At 57.4% G+C, this 15,843-nt stretch overlaps 1 protein-coding gene across 1 annotated transcript; it reads right to left on the bottom strand.

The window, feature by feature from the left end:
* Positions 1–8,956: 8,956 nt before the first annotated feature.
* Positions 8,957–15,662, bottom strand: Tedc1 (tubulin epsilon and delta complex 1). Its single transcript, XM_027946666.2, has 8 exons — positions 15,514–15,662; positions 15,346–15,424; positions 14,665–14,867; positions 14,262–14,417; positions 13,279–13,377; positions 11,433–11,519; positions 10,693–10,872; positions 8,957–9,486 (listed from the first exon to the last, which is right to left on the bottom strand). Exons 1-8 carry the CDS (start codon positions 15,658–15,660, stop codon positions 9,157–9,159), a joined length of 1,281 nt encoding a protein of 426 aa, XP_027802467.1. The 5' UTR covers positions 15,661–15,662; the 3' UTR covers positions 8,957–9,156.
* Between the last annotated feature and the right edge of the window lie 181 nt (positions 15,663–15,843).

The raw sequence follows: 15,843 nt of genomic DNA on the forward strand, positions 1-15,843 counted from the left end.
GAGGCGGGCCCTGGGGGGTCTTCTGGTCACTGGGGGCTACCTGAAGTGGATACTGGGACCCAGCCCCTCCTCTTCCTCTCTCTCACATCCCAGACATGAGGCCAGCTGTGCCACAGGCTGTGCCAAGACGTCCCCTTCCGCATGGGCCCAGAGCGAGGGGGCCAATCCACGGGGGCCAACCGGCCATGAGCTGAAGCCACCAAAAACAAGAACCAAAATAAACCTTTCCTCCTCACAGGCCGATGATCTCGGGGATCTGTTGTAGGAAGTCCACACTGACCAACCCAGGGCGACCACAGATGACCACTGAAGGCTGAGTAGTGTGAGAGCTCATGGGAAGTCATAGATTATAAGTAGATTAGAGCCCAAGAGACGTTTCAAGAGACAGAAACCTGAGGGTAAGAGACTGTGCTACAGCACTTATTTTGTTAGGAAAAGGTGGAAATAGTAATAAGTTCAAAAATAACCATGAAAATGGCTTTGAAATCCAGAGCAATGACAGAATAAAAATAAAACATAACAATGTCTACGTCAACAGAAGTAAATTCCATCTTTCCAATGGAAAGTGGAAAATAAAAAAAGAAAGAAAAATGAAAGAACAAAATACAATAGCAGGGCTGGGGTTGTGGCTCAGTGGTGGAGCGCTTGCCTAGCACATGCATGGCCCTGAGTCCGATTCTCAGCACCACATAAAAATAAATAAATAAAGGTATTGTGTCCAACTACAACTAAAAAATAAATATTTAAAAAATACAATAGCAGAGAGAAGTCCTAATATAACGATAATTACAGTTTGTGTAAATTCACTAAGACAAAAAGTTTTTTTTGAATTTTTTGTAGTTGTAGATGGACAGAATGCCTTTATTTTATTTATTTGTATGTGGTGCTGAGGATCGAACCCAGTGCCTCATGCATGCTAGGCAAGTGTTCTACCACTGAGCTACAGCCCCAGCCCACTAAGACAACATTTTTGTGTTAGAATTTTCTAAAAGTCAGCAAGATGCTATAGAAGAAACACATAATTTTTTAAAAAAAAAGACACATTAAGATTGAAAAAGAAAGAACAAATTAGCATATACCAAGCAAACATGAATTAAAGAAAGCTCCAAGAAACAACAAAGTGTATCCATCACAAAAGTGAACACCGAACAATTAGCCTCCAAGTACATGGAGCTTGATGAGCAGAATCACCAGCAAAAGTAGATACATGAACCACTGTTTAGATTCTTCATATAAAATACCAAAAAAAAAAAAAATGTATTTTAGAATGTAGAGTTTGCTCTTGAGCATGCATTAAGGAAATTAGATAATAATGATAAAAATAAATAACAGCTCCCAGGTCTGGATGATTCTACTGAATATCAAAGATCAGTTAATTCCTACCTTAGCAAATTATTCCAGAAAACAGATTGCAGAGGCTACAGTGGGGCCCATGTGACCTTGATTCCAAAATCCAAAAAGAAATACTAATAAAACAGAGAAAAAAAATCATAGGCCTGTTTCAGTTTAAACATTGATAGAAACATCCTAAATAAGACAAAGCTTTCAATATTCACAATTATTAAAAAAAAAAAAAAAAAAACTCAGGAAATCAAGAGAGGAAGGAAACTTTCTACTTGGATTGTTATGTATCAAGAGCACCCGGCAAGCATCACTCCCTCTGGGGAAGGAGGTACTGTCCTGTAGGACAGGGGCCACCGTCCCTGCGGCCAGTTGCTACGAGCAGCGGGAACACCAGGGAGGCCCCCCTCGCAGCACCTCGCCACACCAGCAGTGACACACGCACCTTCCCCACGTGTCCCTGTTCCACTGCCCCATCTAGCCCTCACAGGGAACAATGTGGCACAGGCTGTGTGGCATCGGGGCAGGCAAGGCCCACGGGGACAGCAAGACCCCCACAAATGGGCCAAAAGTGGAGGTGACAACAGGGTCCAATGAGGAAAGGATAGGTGTCAGCTACTCTGTGTATGGAAAGAAGCTGGACTCCCAGGAGCTGCCCGAGGGAGGGACATGGCTGGACTGAAGACCTAAAGGTTAGAGGAAAGGTGACAGGTGGGAGTGGGGACAGCTCAGTGGCAAAGGGCTCACCCAGCACACTCAGGCCCCATGTTCCAGCCCCAGCGCCACACAGAATTCACAGGCCACAACTGCAAGAAGGTGACAGGAGGACAACACAGGAGGCAGAAGAGAGGGACTGGAGCACAGCAGAAGGAAGAGCTCCTGGGAGACCACAGGCAGATGGCCAGCCGCAGAACAGAGGCGAGAAGAGTCATAATGTGCAGACCCTGGGCCTTCCTACCGCAGGTTTTCAGAGAGTTCCTGAAAATCGAGTTTTAAAAGAGAGCAATCCACTCCCTCACCCCCCCACCCCACCCCCCAAAAAAAGTCAAAAGATACAACCAGGCATTTACAGAAGAGGAAACCCAAAAAACTAAGCACGTGCTGAAAAGATGTTCAGATTCACCAGTCAGAGAAACCAAGCTGACGCGATCCTGCCGACACAGAAAACCTGGAGGGGGGGCAGCAGCAGTGCCATCCACGCCTGGTGGAGGACAATGGGCCTGGCTCTGCTGGCCGGTCCTGGGTATGCAGCCCAGAGCACTGCTCCTGCTGCCTGCCAGCAGGGCTCTCCATGGAGGCAGAGAACTGGAGACAGCAGGCAGCCACTCTGGGAAACAGCTAGGTGCATGCACCCTGCTGGACACGGGTGAGGTGGGCTGGCTGGAAGAGAGAAGAGCTGGCCTCAGTGTGGACGGTGGCACCTTAGGTCACCTTAGGACACAACACTAGACAGAAACAGAAGGGGAAGGCTTAAAGACGGGACCAGCTGCAGCTGCCGTTCTGAACCCTGTGCCGCACGGAATCCTCAAGGGGGCTGTAGGCATCGTAAAGTTCTGAGGGGTGCGCAGCCTGTCGGACTCCTCTCAACCCATTCAAGAGCACAGAGCTTCCCTTTTGATGATGTCTCTGCTAAGCTGGGTTTACAACCCCCCTGAGATAAAAGCAGATACCAGGCAAAAATCAATGTGAAGCAGGACACACGGGTGATGGTGTTCAACCTGATATGGTTAAAAAGGTGTGCAGAGCCTAACAGACCTGCACAACCTCTCAGCAAACAGTTATAGCTACTTAAGAATTAAATCAAGGGCAAAGGTTCTTTACAATTTAAGTGTCTTTCTCATATCTAAACTGCTACTAAGTTGCCAGGACATAAATACTTAGGGCTGTTTGGTCCTAATAAACAAACAGGACTGTTAGATATCTCTTTTGAAAAGAAAGGGCACAGTGAAAAACTCTCTAATAGAGACACTAAGAGCACTGTGAGAAAGGTCAGGGAGCCCAGTCAGGGTAAAAGCCAGCTGCTGTAACAGGCAGACCCCAGGAGGGGATGGGGGACACCCACTGCTGCATTTCCCACTCCCTGAAGTGGGGCAGGCAGCACACCCACGCCGCCGTCCCTGCACCCAGCTCACAACCCAGGGTCTCTGGGGCCACACCTGTACCGGTCTCCATCGCCCCGGTGTGACTCAGCTCATATCACTGATGCAGGACTGGCTCAGTGGAAAGCTCAGACCACAAAAGGGAGGCCTGGCCACGTGGAGGCCATTGGTGCACAACAGACACTGGCTGTCCACTCTGCCCAGTAGGAGCTCTCAGCCCTGGGCGCTACGTGCTGGCCGCTTGCTGATCCTGTCCTTGGGGTGAGCAGGAGCGGACGGCTCTTCTGAGGTTGCCCACACTTCCCCAGACAGGCTGTGATCTCCAGCAGCATGATTCTGTCAAGGGTCTGGGAGTCAGTGCCGGCTGCTCAGCCTGCGTGGGCAGCCACACTCGCAGGAGGGTTCACTGGGGGAGGTCAGCAGGATTCTGGGGCTCTGTCCAACTCCCCTCCGGCAACCTGGGGCCTGGAATCAGCAGGGCTTTCCCTCTGGGGCCCGTCCTTCCTGCTCTCCGAGGGCCACAGCTCACTCCGCACATTTCTTGTGGTACTATAAAACGAGGTCCAGTGACGCCCTCCTGCCTGACCTCAGGGCCTTTCAAGGCATGGCCCATGACAGCACAGGCCTGGCCACACAGCTCTCCCTTCAAAGCCCACATCCTGCTGGTTGCGATCACCATGGCATTGAGTGTCTTTATTTTCTGGGTTTTGTTTTTGTTTTCTATGTTTGGAGCTTGGATGTCTGGGGCCTCACTGATGCTGGGGGCGGGGTGGGGGGGGGGCTGCCCCTTGGTGACAGTACAGGACAAGCCTGCAAGCACAACTTTCATACGTGAAAGAGCCCCAGCCACCGCGGGGCGGCCCCACACCCCAGAATGTACAGACTGCTGCATGGCAGGTGCTGAGGCTGCTCACCCTGCCTCCCAGTCCTTCTGCAGGAAACTTGCAGACATCTTGCCCCCGTGTCCCCTTGCTCCCAGCCTCCCGACAGCAAAAGGCTTCTTCCCTCATGACAGTCACCATATTTGCGTGTCCTGCCAACTGGGCTAAGACAGATCCAGCTCCCTGCAGTCAGCACCCACTTCTCTGGGCCTCCCCTGCAGACCTGAGGAGCTGAGGTGCATACTCTCCTCCTCTCCTGAGCCCCCCAGGCCGGCACCCATCCCACCTCACTCCAGGATGCTGGACACAAGAGCCAATCCTCAGCTTCCTTGTCCTCCAAGACCTGCCCTCCCCCAGCCCACCTGACCTGCCCCTTGGTCCCTCTGCCCTCCTCTTGCTAACTGAAGCTCCTCTTCCAGCTGCAAGTCAGAGCACCAGAGCTCACCCTCTGACTTGGGCCCTAGCCCCACCACGCCCAGCGTGGTCCCACCATGCCCCAGGGGTCTCATCCTGCTCTTCAGCTCCAAGCTCACCACCCAGACACCTCCACTCAGAAGCCAAGGTGAACTTGCCAAAGCTGGGTTCCTAGGCTGCCTGTGCCCATGCTCCGCCTGCCCAGCTCTAGACGGCCAACAGAGCTCATCCATGATGGCTCACAACACCAGCAGAGCTTCCCTGGGCCACCCTCCCTGCCCTCTGCTGGGCCCCAGAACGGCTCCTCCCCCAGGCAGAGGGGATCATTCCAAAGACCAGACCCAGGCCTCGCTGACCCCAACAAGTGTCCTCATGTCCCCCACCTGCACCACCCTCCTTGGGCCTCTGAGGGACCTGCTTCCCACTGCACAGGCCCTCTGACCTCCCTTGCCACTGCCCTGTCCCCTGCACTTGCTTGTGGGGTTTTCACTTCCCTCCTGCGCATGAGCTATGGGGCCTCTGTGCTGACCCCACCCACTCAGAATTCTGGCCAAATGGATGAGCAAAGCCGAGGACCAGAGAAGCCAGAGGCAGGGTGGGGATGGGCAGCTCAGTGCCCACGACCCAGAGAGCAGGGAAGGCTCCGAACCTGGGGCTCCTGTGGGGCAAAGGAGAGCCGGGACTGTGCACGCACAAAGAGCCATGAGGCCAGAGGCCAAAGGCCAAAGGACAGGCAGGAGACCTCACTGCCACCACCGCCACCACACGCAAAGACCCAGGGTATGGACCCAAGGGCAAGGCAGTAAAGGCCAGGTTCCCGAGCTTAAACAGAACCCACCACCCTAACCAACCGAGTTACTCTCCAATGGCACTTAGGCATCCTGCTTCCCAGCCAAAGCTGGGTGTCAGCAGGACACAGGGGACACCCCTTGGGCATCCACATGCTGGTGCAGCAGCAGAAGGGCATGGTCCTGATCGGCTGTGGGCCTACCAGGCTTGCCCACTGACCAGGTTGACCCATGCCACGCCACAAGTACAGAATGGGCAGAACCAACTAAAACCACAGGCTGGGCACAGGGCTGCACGCTGCACTCCATCCGTCTGTCTTCACAATGTAGGAGACACGCCCAACAAACAGCAGGAACGCACATGAAGTCATGGAGCAAAACACCCATGTCCAGGGAGCCACCTGCACAGAGAACTTCCCTGCGCCTGTCTCCCACCCTATGCCATGGTGAGGTGACAGTCAATGCCAGACCCTTCCCTGTGCAGGGGCGGGGTGTGGGGACTGAACCCAAAGGCTCAAGCATGCCAGGCCAGCATCCTACTGCTGACCTTCTCTAATGTCCTCCTGTGTCTTACTGTGACTTGTCCTTCTATGAAGGCTCTCCACTGCTACACTTGTGTACGCACCCTGGGCTTCCCATAGCCATCAGCGTCTCGGTCCCTTAGCAGCCCTATGAACTGCTGCCAGGGGACACTGCTGGGCCCCTGCACACTGAGCATGACTCTCCAGAGTGTGCCTGCAGGCTGAGGTCCTTCCACTCCCCGCCACAGTGCCAGTCCTCACCAGCCCAGGACCATGCTCAGCCCCTTCGACTGCTAGTGAAGGTGGACACTGCCACCCACTTGGCCTCTCCTAGGCCCTGCTCTATGGCACCCACCCCATCTAGCACATTTACCTTCTTCACCCTTGATGGTCCCACGTATTGTCCTGACACTAATTATCTGCCATAAACATGGCAAGCAAATTCTCCACCCTGGCTCTTTATCTTTTTTTTTTTGTTGTTGTTTTTTGAGGCGCTAGGGATGGAACCCAGTGCCTCACACATGCTAGGCAAGCGCTCTACCACTCAGCTACACCCTGGGTTATGTTGTCTTCTAGTAAACAGAAGTTTCCAGGATTTTATTTCTCAGGGTACTAGGGACTGAGCTGGGGAGCACTCTACCACTAACCTACACTTCCAGTGTTTTTAATGTATCTATTTATATATTTAGTTAGATATAGATGGACAAAACGCCTTTATTTTATTTATTTTTATATGATGCTAAGGATCGATCCCAGTGCCTCAAATGTTAGGCAAGCGCTCTACCACTGAGCCACAGCCCTAGCCTCCATTCCTTTTTTTTTTTTTTTTTAAATATCTTTATGTATATTTTTTAGTTGTAGATGGACACACAGTATCTTCATTTACTTTTATGTGGTGCTGAGGATCAAACTCAGTGCCTTACGCATACGAGGTAAGCGCTTTACCACTAAGCTACAGCCTAAGCACCCGCAGTCCTGTTTTTTGAGGTAGGGTCTCTAAGTTGTCTAGGCTATCCTCAAACTTGCAATCCTCCTGCCTCAGCCTCCAGAGTTGATGGGATTGCGTGTACGCCACTGCGTCTGGGAGTTTCGTTTGATGGAGTCAAAGTGATCACGCTTTCCCACACAGGCAGGTGTCGGGAAGCTGCCCTGCTGCTCTCTTGCTGCTTCCTGTAAGAACATACCTGCCTCTTCATGGGAACCTGGGGTTCAGACTGCATGTCCTCAGACGGACTCCCAGTCACACAACATGCTAGACCAAGCGTGCCTACAGGTCCTGGTCGTCCCTGGGTAAGACAGGAAGGTTATCTGGAGGAGCGAGGGCAGGGGGCAAGTTCATACCAGCTTCTCAAAGTCAGAGAGGACAGGAGTGTCTGATGGCCTTCAGGGCCTGCTCCGAGATGGGGGGCCATGGGCGGGGATCCCAGAGCAGCCTAGGTCAACAACAACTCCTGTGAACCTGGAAGGGACTCTCCCCCAGGTCCTCCAGAGGCCCCTGAGGAAGTCGTGGCCCACCAGCACTTGATTTTAACCCTGTGTGGGAGCTCAGAATGAAGAGCAGGCAAGTCACACGGCAGGGCTGTTTCTAGCCACCGTGTGGAAGAGCTGGCACCCAACACCAGAGGCCTCCCCAGTGACCACTCACCACACTGAGTACGCCTGGGCCCTCAGGCAGGCCCCCTGCAGGCCCCTTCCTTAGAAGAACCAGGGTCTGAGCTACCACGGTCACCGTGGTCATGTGCACAGGCACACCACACAATGCACACACACACGCGCGCGCGCGCACATACTCGCACGCACACACACAATACACACACGCCCGCGGTCCTAACTGGACTCTTTGGACCTGCAGAGCAAAGGAGGCAGAGGCGGTGCCTGGCGCCACATCTGCCTTTAGGCTTCAAAACTCAAGCTGTGGAGGGCCAGTGGGAGTCCTGGGTTAGCACCTCCTCCAGATGCAGGGAGCAGAAGTGGCCTCGCTGCATATGGCTGCTACGTGCAGGCCCAGGGCACAACGGCAGATAGCTGCAGGGCCGGAAGCGACTCCAGGAGGCTGGACTCCAAGTGCCCTGTGACTCTTCAGGGCCATGTCCACAAGAGTCAGGCACAACCTGCTGGACACCACCCCGTCCAGCTAGTACTCCTGAAGACGGCATGCTAGCAATGGCGGGCCAAGAGGAGTAGCGGGGTGTACAGCCCCAGAGGCCAAGGAGCCCCTGGCAGAGGCAGAGCCCGGGTGTAGGCTATTGCTCCAGCACATGCCAACCAGGCAGGAAAAGTCCCATAAAGGAACATCCTGACAGAAAAACCAGGTTCCCAGAGGCTGAATTGGGCTTGGGCCTAGGCTGGCAGGAGGCTGCACACAGCCAACTGACCCTATCACCCGCCCAGTGCCAGGTCACGGTGTGGACCCTAGGAGGCGGGAGGCAGGGCCAGAGGCCACAGGGCCCACCTGCGCCTGTTGGCTGGGGGGACGCTGGGATGGAAGTTGCTCCACCAGGCTGTGGGCACGTCGCACATACAAGCAGCCCTTTGTCAGAGCTGAATTCCCTGAGCAGCCTCAGGAACAAGGCCCCTCTGTCCGCACTGCGGCCTCCCCCTCACTCCCAGGCCACCACCCCCAGGAAAGCAGAGCCCCCAGAGCTCCCATCCGGCCCCCACCCACAGCAGGCCTAGCACAGGAGGGAGGCTGTGCCCACAGCCTAGAGCTGGGCATGCCATGGGGACCTGGGAAGGTGGCACAGCCACCCTCCCCAGGTCCCCCCACTCACCCGGTGTGCAGGCCAGGTGTCTCCCAGCCCTGGCCAGCCCTGCACTGGCTCGAGCTAGTCCACCACCACCCAAGGGTGTCTCGCCTGACCCAAGATGCCCCCTCCATCCACCCTCAGACAGAACCCAGAAGGGCAGCAAAAGACGGCCAGTGGCCTGCTCCCTACGGGGAGGCCTCCACTGTTTATTTCTGGGTCCCTTTGCCCCAGTACTACAGGCCAAGGGTCTGGATCCTGGTCCTTCAGTACGCGGCCCAACCTCTGCATCCACGGTGGCACATGGCTACCAGCTCTAGGCTGGGCCAGGGCAGATTCCCACACGGGGAGGACATGTCCACAGGCCGTCAGCGTCGGGGTGGCGGGATCCAAATGAGGCCAGGCAGGGCTCCTGCCAGCCTGGCCAGCTCCTGCTGGCACTGTCCCTGTAGGCGGTGCAACGTGGCCTGCAGACAGGCCTCCTGGCGCCTCAGCAGCCTGGCCAGCCCGGCCGCCTGCAGGCCCTGGGTCCTGGCAGCACTCTCCTCCCTTCTCACCAGCCGGTGGGGCCCCTGGGGTGGGGTGGGGCCCCTGTCTTGCTCCCAGGACCTCCGCAGGGCTGCCAGCTCTTGGTCCACAGCCTCCTGAGAGGCCCTGCGCACAGAACTCCACTGTGGCCCCCGGCCCAGGCCTCCAACCTGCAAGGAGCAGATACAGCAGCTCCTGAGCCCAAGGGACTCTGCCCCAGGACACAGGGCGCAGGCCCTGGGCAACCCTGGGCCCAAGTGTCTATCCTCCTGCCTCAGAAAGCAGGTCTAGCCTCAGGCCAATGCAAGACGCCCCCCAGGCCTGAGCTCTGCCTCAGCCTGATGGAGCGCCCAAGCCCTGCACCAGAGGCAGCTACGCCAGGGGGACTCCCAGAACCCAGAGCAACAGGCCCCGCCTGACCCCACTCCCTGCCTGAGCTGCAGGACCCAAATGGCTTACTGGGCAGGAGTGGGGGTGGGCCTGGCAGCTCTCAGAAGACCACTCTTCTCAAAGCCCTTCAGAGGTCAAAGACCCTCAACAAACTGTCCTCCTGAGTTCAGCCCAGCACTTCACACCTCCCGAGCTCTCAGGCAGGGACTGAAGGGTGGGCTCACCAGGAACACAGGACCCAGGGCTGCCCACCCTTCCACCTCCCGCCATTGAGGCCAACTCTATCCAGGACCCTGTGGAGGGTAATCTGGAGAGGGGGTCACATCCATGGGAACTTCAAGCCTCCAGCTCCCTCCAGATGACCCCAGGGAGCCACCCTGAGCCTTTGGGCAGCACAGTTCTCAAGGACTCCACAAGGCCCCGAGCAGCAGCAGGAGGCAGACCCATTCCTGGGAGCAGTGAGGATAAGGGGCTGCCACTCAGCAGGGTGAGGGGGTGACAGGCCACAGGGGCAGCGCCACTCTTCACAGAGGCTCAGGAAGAGTCTAAGGGAATCTGCCTGGAGTCACAAGAGCATGCGGCTGCAAGCAGTGTCTGCAGCCATAGCTGGCTCAGGGTGACGCTGCAGGAGGGCCACATGTCCCCACAGACCCGCAGGACTCAGGGGATGACTGTGAGCATGCACAGGAATGTCAGGCCAACAACGCAATGTGGGCTTGCTCCCCTCTGCACTGATTCCCGTGGAAAGTGAAGACCCCCAAAGGGCAGTCAGGGGACATAGTAGCTATCCTGGGGAACAGGTGGGCCTTCAGTGTGCAGCCTCCTGCCCGGCTGGAGTCTGGTACCCGAATGTACCACCGACCAAACTTAATCCAACTAGATCGGTGATTCAGGAGCTCAGAGAGGCCGCCAGGCTCTAGGGTGGGCATTCCCCAGGAGATAGCACGGGGCTGAGAGGGTCCAGAGGACAGAGTTGCCACACTCACCTGGGCCTCCCAGGCCACCCGCCGGGCGGCGCCTGCCTCCAGCAGCTCCTCGTGCAGGGCCTGCAGCTCCTGCGCTACCTGCTCCAGCTGGCCAAGCCCTTGCTCAGGAACCCTGGGCAGGATCGTGGGGCGTGAGGCTGCAGCAGGGCCCTCTGGAGGGCAGATGCCCAGGACTGTGTCCTGCAGGGAGATAAGTGGGCATGTGCCAGGCATGGCTTCCATTAGGGGAGACAGAGGCCCCAGGAGGCAGTGGTGGCCCTCCCAGGTCCCACAGAGGTCTGGACAGCTACTGACACCCCAGCAAGGTAGCCTCCAGGAAGGCACAAAACTCAATCCTTCCAGGCCTGTAATCCCAGCCACTTGGGAGGCTGAAGCAGGAAGATCACAAGTTCAACACCAGCCTAAGCAAATTACCAAGGCCCTGCTCAAAAAAAAAAAAAAAAAAAAAAGGCTGGGGATGTGGCTCATTGATTAAGCACCCCTGGGTTCAATCCCCTGCACCAAAAAGAAAAGGATGAAAAGAAGACACTTGTGGGTGCTAGAGGCCATGGCCAGCAATGTTGGGCCTCCCCAGAAGACATGCAAAGGTCGTGGGCAAAGCCCTGGACTTTGGGTGCCAGACCTGGGGTGTGGGATCCCTTAGAGCCTCTTCTTCCTCCTGTCTGGGAGGTGCGCCCCCCACCCACCCTGCCCAAACCCACCAGGAAGGGAACGGGAGGGGAGGGGGCAGCCTAGCTCACCATCCACCGCCAGAATACCAGTTCCCAGCGCCGCCACTCAAGAGCTGCCTTCAGACGGGTGTTCTCACATTCCAGTGCCCACAGCAGCTGCAGAACAAGCCACAGCTGGGCAGGGCACACAGGGCCCCTTGGCCCAGAGGACCAGCAGGCAGCAGGGCCAGGTACGTGCTCCCGAGCCACTCCTATGGTTTCTGCCGCCTTTCTGCAGGGCAGGGTAGCCCAGCGCATGACCAGGCCTAGCCACCCTTCCCCTCAAAGCACACCCATGCCAGGGACAGTGTTGGGAGACTCATGAGAGATGCAGGATTTAGCCAGCTCTGTCCAGAAACTTGGAAGGAGGCCAAGCATGGTGCCACTTCACCTACCCATTGCTGTTTGAAATCCTGCAGCACCAACACATCCTGCCTCCCCCTCTAGGTCCCCACCCCACACTGAGGGGCTCAGGCAGGCCCAGATGGAGCCTGGGCAGCCCCTGTCCTGCTCTAAACCAGGGACCAGGGGCTGAAAGCCTGGGCCTTGCTGAGTCACCTCCGAAAGGGGGACAGAGTCAAAGGCAGGTGGGGACATCCAAATGCTGTCTCAGCACCTCCAAAGCCAAGCACAGGCCCTTCTGAGGCTAGCCCAGGCCTCATCCAGGGAGCCAGGCCAGCTGGCACCAAGGCCAGGCAGGCCTCACCAGGTGGGCACACTCAGTCACAATGGGTGCATATAAATCACCTGGAGCATAAAGCGCCAAAGCTGCATCCGACGGCCAGATGTGCCAGGGCAGAAGCCCCAGCAGAGCAGACAGTGGGGACAAGGAGCGGTCCACCTCTGAGCCCTGGGCCCCCTGTCCCACCTGCCAGGTTGTAGGCAGAACTGGGATGAGGCAGAAGAGCCAGAGGAGGAGCTACTGGCTGGAGCTTCGGCCCTCCTGCCAGCAGTGCCCCACTCGAGTCAGTCCAGAGTTCAGTGTGAAGGTGACAGCCGGCCACAGCTGGGCAGGGCACACAGGGCACTCTGGCCCAGAGGACCAGCAGCCAGCAGGGCCAGGCACATGCTCCTAGCCACTCCCTATGGTTTCTGCCAAGAAGAAGAAAGGGGCGGCAAAAAGCCGCTGGGGAAGGGATGGGGACCAGTCAGCATGGATGAGGGCAGAGGGGACAGCAGAAACGGGAGAAACTGGACAGTGTCGGGGCCAGCCCTGACCCTCCTCTCCTTAGTGCCCCAGCAGCCTTAGCAAATGACCCTCTGCCTGAGGGTACATGGCCACCCAAGTTCAGAGCTTGGCTTTTCTCTAGGTCTGTGCTCCACAGGGCTGAGACCCCAAGGAAGTACATCACCTGGGCAGCACTGTCCCGCAAACACTGAGTGGCCTCTGACCAGGAAGCAGGACTGAGGCCTACCATGTCTCCAGGGCAGAGCCTTCCCAACAGGCCCCTGCTCTGAAGGGCAGCTGTGCCCTCTCAGCCAATCCTATGGACAGTCCCTCCTCCAGGACTCCCCCCAATACCAGGTGACAAATGTTTTGTGGGCTCCAGGTTCAACGCAGACCTGAGGCCAGCAATCCTTAATTCCTGTGGTCTTCTTCCTCAACTAGCCCAGCCTGGACCCATGCACTTCTGGGACCCTGCTCATATCTGGTCAGAGGTGTACACACAGCAACCTATTAGGATTATGGGAAAGATGGACAGTTCATGGGACAGACAGAGTCCTGAAGACACCCCTGTCAACCACACCAGCAATGACAGTGAGCTCGGCAACAACCCAGAAACATGTACAGCTCAAAGCCTGTCACAGCCCAGGTCATCCCGAACAGGCCCCGCCGAACCTCAGGCAACACCCACCCCCAGTAGAGAGCCCTCACCTGCTGGCCACCCTCCGGGTCCCTGAGCATCTCAGTTTCCGTGACAGACAGATGGCCGAGGTTCTGGTCACTGTGGCAGCCGTGGGTATACAAGTGGATCTGGAACAGAAGGCAGACCCCAGGCTGTGGAGGTGCACCCTCTCCAGCACGGGGCCTCCACTGGAGCAGCATGGTCACCTTCAGAGTTCAACTCCCATGCAAGACGGCCATACCTTACCTGAGGCTGGCCAGGGCAGTGTCAGACTCAAGATAGCTATCACACCACTCGGGAGCCCCTACAGAGGGAGGGACACCAGGCAATCTTACTCAGGGCCTCCCCAGGGGTCCAATACAGTGGGATGGTGCCCCCTGCCCTGCTATCAAGCCCTAGGCTCTGGAAGGTACAAACGTGCCCCAGAAAGGTGGGCCCCTAACCCGGTGCAGCTGCTGGAGCCAAGGCCAGGCAAAGACCAGCTGAGAAGACCACAGAAGGGGTCTCAGCACCACGGAGCCCATGGCTACCACCCAGCAACCCATCAGCCCTCACTTCACAATGGTCATGTGCTGGGCACCAGAGCGCTTGAACCTAATCTCTACGGCTCCTTCAAAGGCCCCTACAAGAGCTGCCCACTGCCCAGATCAGCCCACATCCAGAACATGGTGGGAAACAGAGGGCTGGAAGTGCCCAGGAGGAACAGTTTCTCTTGGCAGAGTCTAAAGGCGACAATTTCTGGCAACAGTAAAGCTGACTCCGTGGCTCTCTGATCCAGCAGACTTTCTTCCAGCAGGATTGAGAACCCTGACCATGGCTCCCAATACTGCCCAGTTCCATCGAAATCTGGTCCCCTACCTGGATCACAGTCCCAACCCCCACCAGCCCCAGCCAGGTCAGGGAAGGCCCACAAGCAGCCTGGGGTCAGCCCCTGCCAGGCTTGGTGGGATGGGCCATAGGGAAAGGTAGCCAGGGTCTCTGGTCCCTGGTGGAGAGCTGTGTGAAACACTACCTTGCCCAGGAGGGTGCACTGCTCCTGCTGACTGGAGATCAGATGCCGCCACCGGAACCGCAGCTTTCCCATCAGCCACTGCACACAGCGGAGGTCCATGGGGACTTCTGCTCCCATGTGTAATACAGGTGGGCCAGAGCTGGCCAGGGCCCCACTCTGGAGAGGTAATAAGGGTTAGCCCCTATTTCACTTTCTACCCTACCTGAAGAAGGGGCAAGGACAGTAAGAGCAGTGGAGGTACAGCCACAGACCTAGCTGCCTGCACACTCTCAGCTAGACAGCCAGGACAGCCCCAGCAAGGGCTGCCCTCAAGTCTAACATGGGATGGCCCACAGGTCATGGGACATGGGACACCCTGGCATCTGGACAGAGCTGGGCCCAATTACCCTTATTACACACCCACCTCAAAATCAGGCACCTGGTCGCCCAGTTGGACGCGAGTCTGCACCAGTAGCCGCTCAATCAGAGGCTCTCGGGCCAGGAGCCAGGACAGGGCCAGCAGCAGCTCCCGGCTGCCCTGGGAGCCATCCTCCGGAAGCTGTGCCAGCACAGGCCTCGGGTAGCCCTGGGAGCACAGCACTGCCTTCACCAGGCGGGCTTGGGCCTCTGGAGTAAAAGACCACCAGCTCAGGGAGAAGCCTACCTAAAGTGGATATCATCTGTACTCCTTCAGGACCCCCAAATAGAGGAGACAGGAACAAGGACAAGGACCCAACGCGGGGTAGGGGTTGGGTCCTCCAACCAAGATGAGGGCACCATACCCTAACCTGGAAGGAAGGGATTAGGTGTTGACTGAACCAGGGTCCAACCAGAACCAGGACTTCGGTTGAGTGGGAGGGGCCAGAGCCTCCAGGGGTGGAGCCTTAGAGTTGAGCAGGGCCAGTGCCTCCCTGGGTGCGTGGTCCCAGAGCCTTTGGAGGTGGGAGCCTTAGAGTTGGACAAAGCCAAAGCCTCTGGGGCGGAGCCTTACCAAGCTGGGCGGAGCCAGTGCCGCCTGGTGGGCGGGGTCAGCGCCAGGCTAGTGTTGCCAGGGTGGGCAGAGTCGAGACCTTTAGGGCGGGGCATTCCAGAGGACGGGACTTACCCGGGGAGAGCGAGGCCGAGGCACCACGTTCTGGGAGCGGCGCGAGTACGTGGAAGAGGAGCCGCCAGAGCGCGGGGGCCTACGGAGAACAAAAAGCGCGCGGTCAGCGGGCCAGGCTGACTTTGCCTCCGGCAACTCCTGGCCCGACGCCCGCGCCGCCGGCCTCACCGCCTCCGGACGGTCGAACTTGGCACGGCGGAAGATCTCCGGGCTGGGCCCAGCGGGCAGCAGTCTACTGAGCGCGGCAATCGCCTCGGGCAGGGTCCCGGTCCCGACGCCGGCCGCCCAGTCCACCCTGCGCCGCCGCCTCCCCATGCAGCCTGCTCCAGGCCTCCTTGGATCGCCCGCCCCGGCAGATGGCGCCCAATCACAGCGCCGGCCAGGACCCGCTTTTGCGCCGTAACCCAATAAGCGCTGGCCCTGCGTCTATTCGTCAGGCGCGAAGGCACTTCCGCGCTCCTGGGGTGGAGCCTTCGAGGTCAGCAGCACCGAGGCTTC

The sequence above is a fragment of the Marmota flaviventris genome, chromosome 2, assembly GCF_047511675.1.
Source record: "Marmota flaviventris isolate mMarFla1 chromosome 2, mMarFla1.hap1, whole genome shotgun sequence".
NCBI lineage: Eukaryota > Metazoa > Chordata > Mammalia > Rodentia > Sciuridae > Marmota > Marmota flaviventris.